The sequence below is a fragment of the Electrophorus electricus genome, chromosome 8 (genome assembly GCF_013358815.1).
Source record: "Electrophorus electricus isolate fEleEle1 chromosome 8, fEleEle1.pri, whole genome shotgun sequence".
In the NCBI taxonomy this organism is placed as follows: domain Eukaryota; kingdom Metazoa; phylum Chordata; class Actinopteri; order Gymnotiformes; family Gymnotidae; genus Electrophorus; species Electrophorus electricus.
The window spans coordinates 16,997,221-17,004,906 of record NC_049542.1 but is presented as its reverse complement, the minus strand read 5'-3'; the positions used below and the strand labels follow the sequence as shown (position 1 = coordinate 17,004,906).

The following is a 7,686-nucleotide window of genomic DNA, read 5'->3' as shown; positions in this document are numbered from 1 at the left end:
ATTACTAGCATGTATGCTAGAGGACACCTAAAATGTAACTTCAAATATTACATAATATACTTTAATATGGGGATATTTACAAATTCTATTATTTATACATTTTAAGAGTCATGATTGGTAATATTGCCAGTTGACTTCACACGGGACACTAAAAGGTACATAGAAACATTTAAATTTTTCTGTTTTGGCCCTGCTAAAAATACATGAGTGAGATGTATTTTTATTTATTTCCACTCAAATTGCCAAGTCAATTAATAAAATTTAGAAAATTACACTTGTAACCACACTAATGTCATTCTATTAAAAGAATGAGCTAAATCTCATACATTCATGCAAAAAGAAATATCTGCCTTGTCCAATTATTTATGTCTGACAAAGGAGGATAAAAAGGTTCATAAGGTTCTCTTGTATTTTACTAGCTACTGTGCAGCAAAGAAGAAAATTCACAATGATCATACTATTCCCTTAGCATTATTTACAGCCAGATTAGATCATAATGCATTATACTTAGAAAAAAAATTAAATCAGAAAACTCACAAGATTCAGTGTCAAGATTCAGTTTCAGAAACCTTACCAGCTGGTAGCTAATGGGTAGAAGTGGCTGTATCAGGCCAGTAAAACATTTAAGATGACTGTCCATAACCATTCACCTACATGTAAGCTAGTTCATATTAATATAGCGCAAATTAGATATATAGAAGTATGGAAAATTGCAATGACACAGGTATATACAAACTAGTTGTCCTTTATATTCTAATACTGACATTCAATTTTCTTTTATATCCATTAGATGTGCAAGAATTATATTTACCAACTAACTCACTGATAATAGCCATATACCAATATCAGCTATTTAATAAAAAGATGCTCACAAGATACAGGATGGTTTTAAAATCAACCTATTCACTTTATTTTTGGTAGACCATTTCTTTATTGAGCCAAATGAACAAGGATATTTGGCTCATGTAATCAGAAAAATAAATAAATAAAAACATTATATAAATGTTATCTAATCATTGTCTAATTATGATGATACTTAAAACACCTTTCAAATCAGCAGCAAAACAAAATCATCCTCCACATCCATCTATCCATGCAACTCTAATGTAACATTTAGTGTTTGATGACCATGTTTCCCTGAGAGTCCTTTGTAAAAAGCATCTCTGGCTCTAGGTCTGTGTTCTCCTCTCGTTCCATTGGCTTTGGGATGTCTGAGTAATCTATGCCTTCAGTAGAATTAGTGCAATCCTTCAGTGGGCATCTAACCCATTTGCTGCGGTTGGCAATCACCCGAAAGCCTTCGGAGTCCTGAGTGAATAACATGGCTAAGGAATCTCCTTCATCCCCCAGAGACTCTTTGACTGACTTTTTAGGTGACCGACAATACTTCACCTTAAAATCTGAAAAAAGCTTTGCTGGACTAGGAGAGAACTGCTGCTTAAGAGGTAAATGTTTAACATGTTGTAAGGGTGATGTGGATCTGCTATTTTCTTTATCCATTGTTTTCACAGGTGCCCACCGAATATAATGGTGATTCTGTTCACATAGCTCCAGCTCTTTATAAGCCTTAGATGGATGTTTTGCTGTGTTTTGGGTCTCTGTGATTGATCTTGTGGTAAAAACAGCCCTCTGAATAGAAGGCCTGAAGGGCTTCTGACTCTGAAAACCCTTCACAGAGTTATAAGCTAAAGAACCATCCTGGTTGGCTCTAAAACTACTCTTATGTATCTGATTAGAATGCACATAAGAATCTTGTTGTACCTGATGCCTCTGAAGCAGAGTTTCAGGAATTTCTTTAATCTCCTCAATGGTTTTACATCCATCAAATTTTGCTTTGTTGCATTCCTTTTGTGTGACTGTCACATTTTCAATGATAATATTTTCTGGCCGTCTCCTCTTTTCTGCTGGCTCAAGATCTTCTGACTGACATCCCCAAATCAAATGGAAAAAGTGCTTCTCTTTTTCTCTGTCTTTACAGAATTCATCTGCCTCCCTCTTAAAATCTACATGGGAATCCTGTGGGTGTACTAGAGAGATATGTCTGGTGTCTTTACTGGGTTCAGAAGACAGTTCAAATGTCATCTCACGCTTTCGTTTGGTTCCCACATGTGCCTGTGGAAGTGAAGTAAAGGACATCTTGGAAGGACTGGGTGTCCCACGTTCTTCTGTGTCTGACAAGAATAAATTATGTTCAGTCAAGAAGCAAAGTATCCATTTAAAATGTGCTATGGAATACAAAATAAACGCAACAGAAGGTCTTGTATCTTTAAACTACTTCTTACCTTTACTCATTTTACTCTGCGGTGGAAAGAACGACGATATCGTGCTCTGTTTTGCTGCAGGCATTTGCAGTTTGGTCTGTGTAAAGCTCAATGCTACTGCCATGCTGTAACCACCTGACTGAGCCAGGGGGTTCAGTAATTTGGATATTGGCCGTGTCAGTCGTTTCTGTTATTAGTAAAGTCAGTTTAAAATATAACGTAAAGTTACATTTTACAACGAAGAACCACAATATAAAGTACTACTTTTGCAGCACATGGTATTACTGATGAATATATCTTGCGGTTAGCTATGCAAGTCACGTTGCATAAATGTTATGACACTGACATAAAATACAATATAAAGCATTTTTTGGCCTTTGTCTATAAGCAACTGCGCGGCTTGCGTGTACTTAAGTTGAGCCATAGGTCTACAAGAATTTGGCGACAATTTCGCCGAGCGCTTCTTGTTTCACTGTTTTACCTTCGGTTTCTTTGCTCTTAATTCGCCAGCGTCAAGCCAAACTCCGCATTCTTCTGTTGCAGATGCGGGTATTGGTTTGGTTGTCTTGCTCTGGGTGGTTTTCATGTTTATACATTAGCTGTTCAGCTAACGTTACACCATAACTATAAGAAAGTAACTTCCGTTTAAAATAAACCTTCGCTTATCCAGCCTACTAGCCAGGTTAGCTAACTAAATTAGATTATGCAATCCAATAGAGGTTAATTCTAACACATTTTGAAGCTATTGTAAAGCGCAGCATAATGGCCACAACTAAATTATTCAATAAATCAATTCCGATTAATACGTATATGTATAATGATTGTTCTTTTAGGCAAGTTTTATTCGTTTAGCTAAGGCTCTAGAGCCAACGTTCCTCTTCACTAGTAGTGGTTATTTTTAACTCGTTACTATTCCCGCGCGCAATGTGTTTGAATACGATTCGGTTGCCAAGTATTTTAAATACGTGCCTATACTGTATATACCAGTCTATGATGAGCTCAAACTGTTGAGTGTCTGAATCTTTAATAATGCTAATTCCACTACTACTACTACTACTACTACTACTACTACTACTACAAATAATAATAATAATAATAATAATGACTTTTCAAATAACTACCAGTTAACATCATAACACCAGATTCAGATGTGGAGTCAAAACCCAAATTTTTAAATTCCTCTTGAATCTTGTAATAAATATGTATCATATACATAATCAAAAGCTTAGGAATTGATATTTTAAATTAACTTTAGGGTTCACTGTTTACTGCACAGCTTTTATAAAATCTGAGGTGAATTTAGGAACAGGGAAAACGCTAAAAACCTCAAGGACTGGAATATCTCCTGTGTAAATGATTGTGAAAATCTGGCAACCCTGCCTGGGAATAACCAGAAGTGACGTATGCACTCCGCGACGAACAAGAACAAGCTTTGACGTAAACAGATTAAGTAATTTTCTGTTTCTTTGTTCACTTTTTTTCATGAATATATTCTCACGGTTAATACTTTGAGTTTTGAATTATATAATTTTGTAGTCAATTAGTTTAGAAATATGTGTATGTATCCAAATTTAAGTTATTTTAAGTGGCGGATTTCAGTTACAGCTAAATGAAATGCTGAGAAGCGAAACTCGCTTGCTTAGCTAAAGATAGCTAGCTCGCTAATATGACGATATTGTCGACAGATCTTCAGATTGATTTGGTTTTATCAGCTACTCTCGGATATGCCCTCTTCTGCCCTAAATGTGGAAATATATAACTATATCTTTATGTTTGATTTTCGTTTGCGTGCTTTCTTCAGAGTTGGCTCAGCAGGGTTGTGTCGGCCCTATCAATTCACTTCCGTAATCCTCAATTAATTCGTCGATTATTTTTTCATTACCCTGGCACATTCCGACTAATGCAACAGCAATGCGGAGAAATCCAATTGAACAGTTTCGTGTTGTTGCTGCCAGTAGCATGCACTAGTTTTCTATAACGAGCTGATCGTAACATTGATATATGGTTACTGTTTACAGGTGCTGATATTTGGGATTGGTACCATGTTCCACGGAATACCTGCTTCAGGAGGGATTGGAGGGGGTAAGTGGAAAAGCCAATGTAATTGTAGAGATATTTTACATAATTTTAAAGAGATGTCAATGTGTTTTTTCATTTATTTTGATAATCTCTTTCTCCCATTCACACACGCATACACCCATATATTGTTCTGGTGTTTTTTCTTTCCATATGTCAAGCACCGGCCAATAAACCAGAATTATACGAGGTACTGTCAGTCTGTTAAATAAAAATAATTCCATTTATTTATATTAAATATGGCTTCATTTAGATTTGGGTTTTGTTTTAATCTTCCTATGTGTACAATTCTATAGGAAGTCAAGCTGTATAAAAATGCAAGAGAAAGGGAAAAGTAAGTAATTATGATTAGTATTTTATTGTTATATATTGCAGCTGTGATATGCCATGCAATATATTAAAACATGGGTACACCTTTGATGTGATGTGGTTAAAGATGAGTAATACCCTGCATAATTTATTTTAAAATCAAAGCTATTATATTGCAGTCAATCATATAATTAATTTGAACACTCACAGTACACTCATTTGGAATCTTTGATAATGGACAAGATTCTCACAACAAAAATATCTTCTTCCCAGAATATATCTCTGAGCTCATTTGTAGCCTTTTGCAAATGCCAGTGCTATGCATAAGAGTCTGCCAAATGCATAAAATGTCATTCTTCTCTTGTTCATTATAAACTCTGGTAGACCTTAAGATCAAATGTGTCTGTCTGCTTTGATGGAATATAATCTTCTACTATGTAGCTTCAGACATTTCTAGGTGGTAATTTCACCTTTGTTGACTGTATTGAAAGGTATGACAATATGGCAGAGCTGTTTGCTGTGGTAAAGACACTCCAAGCTTTAGAAAAAGCTTACATTAAGGACTGTGTTACTCCTAATGAGTAAGTATTTCCTCTGCATTTGACACTGAAATTATACCAGGGTATATTATATATACCAGGGTGTATGTATATAATATAAATGGCAGCTCAACTAAATAGACATCACATTCTTTCAGATACACAGGTGCCTGCTCACGATTGCTTGTCCAGTACAAGGCTGCTTTCAAACAGGTCCAGGCATCAGATGTTGGCTCCATTGATGACTTTTGTAGGAAATACAGGGTAGTTACTGGCACTTCATAATGGCTCTTTTTTTTTTTTTTTTTATCTAATGTGTGCTGTTACTGTATTTGTGAACTAAATAATCTTTGACTATTGCCTTTCTTAACACAGCTTGACTGCCCACTGGCAATGGAGAGAATTAAAGAAGACCGCCCAATTACCATAAAGGATGACAAGGGCAACCTGAATCGCTGCATTGCAGATATTGTATCTGTAGGTACTTTTACAGGGGATTATAACACTGACTTTTACATCCTATAGTCAGTGTTTTTGCTTGAGTGAAGGCCAAAGAGCAACCACTTCTATTGGGTTTTTGAGTAGCTCCAAAAGCTCCATTAAGTAGATTAAAAATAAATTTGTTTTGCAATTCGCGGTCCTTTTTCAATGCCAAAGTGCTCCTTGTTACTAAAGGACTGTGCACCCAGCAATAAAACCTGTGAAAGTATAATTTACCACACTATACACTATCAACAAAAAAAGATAACATTGTATGCTTTGCTCTGCCTTTGAACTGCTGTTGGGCTGGGTAGTGGATGTCATACATTTATATTTAGAAATCTTGTTCACTTCCTCACTTGCAGTATATAGGTTAGTATATAGGCTAGTACTGTATCCTCTTCTGCCCTTCTGCTCCCTTTAGCTCTTCATCACAGTGATGGACAAGCTGAGGCTGGAGATTCGAGCAATGGATGAGGTATTCATAGTTTGGCTAAATGGTGATATGGACTAATCAATAAAGTGTTTATTAGCACATCCCATTGGTCATGATCTAGTTTTTGATGTGCATGTATGTCAGATCCAGCCAGATCTTAGGGAGCTAATGGAAACCATGAACAGGATGAGCAACATGCCACCAGATTCGGAGGCTAAGGACAAAGTCAGCCTTTGGTAAGCATGGATGTTTTTTGTCTTCTGGCTGGTAAACAGTACGAAAAATGCTGGTAGTAGTAGATATGTAGCTTTGGAGATTTACTGCTGACATTTGACATTCAACAAAAGAATTGACATTTTTCCATTTATCTGGTGTTTCACAACTAAATTGGCTGGGTGTTGCAAAAAAGTAAAGATGTTTGTTTAGTGGACATATTTACTTATTTTGAAATGTGAAACCTGTAATAATGATGACACTTTAAATTAACTCTTCTTTGTGTATTTCTGCATTCTGTCTTCTTTTGCCCTTTTACTTTTTCCATGCTTAGGTTGACCACCTTGAGCAGCATGTCAGCGTCTGATGAGTTAGATGACTCTCAGGTTCGCCAGATGCTGTTTGACCTGGAGTCTGCCTACAATGCCTTCAACCGGTTCTTGCACTCCTCCTAAACAACATGCTCCCCCCTCCTCCCAAGAACTGTTCACACTCCACTCTCTCCAACATCCCCTCAGTCATCTACATCCTAATCCCTTCACTCTGTCCTGGAAGCCTATCCATTGATGCAGAACTCTTTGGATAGAAAGACTCCTCAAAATCCAGTGGAATATTTCTGATTATTGACATTGCTGTCCACTATTTTGTTATTTTCAGAAATAGACATAGCTTTAACTAACTATGATATTGATTTTTTTTTTTTCCATTAGCATTGTGTTTTTAATATAGTTACTACACCCATTAGATATAAATCATTGAGCATTGGCATAAGGAGAAAAGAAAACTGCTTCAGATGGATTTTAGGATTTTCAGATGTGGTATTGACTCAGATTTAGAATTACACTTGAAATGAAAGTACATCTCTTTTCAATCACTGTTTTTCTATAGCTGAAATATTTTTAAGCCTTGTTTATAGAACAACATAAATCTGAATACCTGGACCTGAAACAGGCATTGTAGTACTTTGACATGGGGAATAGATGGATGTTTTGCCATTGTACTGGGTTGTTGGCAGAACTACAGAAATGCACTCAAAACATTCTTGCATTAATTTCAGATGGTATTGAGCTTTTTTCTCTTCACTGGAATGATGAGAGGGTATAAACAGCATAAAGAAAAAATACATTTTAATTATTTCTTTTTTGTCTTGGCATAATTTAGTTTTTCCTAGCATATGAAAGTCATTTCATTGATCATTTACACTTTTCTTTCTCTGTTCTTTGGTTATGGGGGAAAAAAATCTTTATTGTATAGTTATATTTATTAAAGGACCACTGCTGAAAAAAGTTTTGAAAAATGGGCATGTAAATCTTTTAGAAATGATCATTAAAAAACATGATACAAGTGAATGCTGTGCGAAGTTAATCCAAAT

General features: G+C 35.8%; 2 protein-coding genes across 5 annotated transcripts; one reads left to right on the top strand and one right to left on the bottom strand.

Annotated features, from left to right (window-relative positions):
- Positions 1 to 35: 35 nt before the first annotated feature.
- Positions 36 to 3,144, bottom strand: LOC113586996. The gene is made up of 3 exons (XM_027025463.2): positions 2,743 to 3,144; positions 2,283 to 2,448; positions 36 to 2,171 (listed from the first exon to the last, which is right to left on the bottom strand). The coding sequence occupies exons 1-3, from the start codon at positions 2,845 to 2,847 to the stop codon at positions 1,114 to 1,116; spliced, it is 1,329 nt and encodes a 442-aa protein (XP_026881264.2). The 5' UTR covers positions 2,848 to 3,144; the 3' UTR covers positions 36 to 1,113.
- Positions 3,145 to 3,634: 490 nt separating this feature from the next.
- Positions 3,635 to 7,663, top strand: vps28 (VPS28 subunit of ESCRT-I). Of its 4 annotated transcripts, none has more exons than XM_027025454.2 (10): positions 3,635 to 3,711; positions 4,280 to 4,343; positions 4,517 to 4,527; positions 4,634 to 4,671; positions 5,138 to 5,227; positions 5,344 to 5,449; positions 5,561 to 5,662; positions 6,090 to 6,143; positions 6,246 to 6,337; positions 6,649 to 7,663. In XM_027025454.2, the coding sequence occupies exons 2-10, from the start codon at positions 4,304 to 4,306 to the stop codon at positions 6,767 to 6,769; spliced, it is 654 nt and encodes a 217-aa protein (XP_026881255.1). In that variant the 5' UTR covers positions 3,635 to 3,711; positions 4,280 to 4,303; the 3' UTR covers positions 6,770 to 7,663. The 4 variants fall into 4 exon arrangements, with proteins under 4 accessions (XP_026881255.1, XP_026881251.1, XP_026881252.1 ...); XM_027025450.2 differs by having other exon boundaries at positions 3,636 to 3,711; positions 4,499 to 4,527; XM_027025451.2 differs by having other exon boundaries at positions 3,679 to 3,698; positions 4,499 to 4,527.
- The last annotated feature ends 23 nt before the right edge of the window (positions 7,664 to 7,686 follow it).

Coding starts and splice junctions, on each gene's coding strand:
- LOC113586996 (XM_027025463.2), bottom strand. CDS start 2,847: ATGAAAACCACCCAGAGCAAGACAACCAAACCAATACCCGCATCTGCA. Junction 2,449..2,742: donor TAAGAGCAAAGAAACCGAAG/GTAAAACAGTGA, acceptor TACTAATAACAG/AAACGACTGACACGGCCAAT. Junction 2,172..2,282: donor GCAGAGTAAAATGAGTAAAG/GTAAGAAGTAGT, acceptor TATTCTTGTCAG/ACACAGAAGAACGTGGGACA.
- vps28 (XM_027025450.2), top strand. CDS start 4,304: ATGTTCCACGGAATACCTGCTTCAGGAGGGATTGGAGGGG. Junction 5,450..5,560: donor ACTTTTGTAGGAAATACAGG/GTAGTTACTGGC, acceptor TTCTTAACACAG/CTTGACTGCCCACTGGCAAT. Junction 6,144..6,245: donor AGATTCGAGCAATGGATGAG/GTATTCATAGTT, acceptor CATGTATGTCAG/ATCCAGCCAGATCTTAGGGA.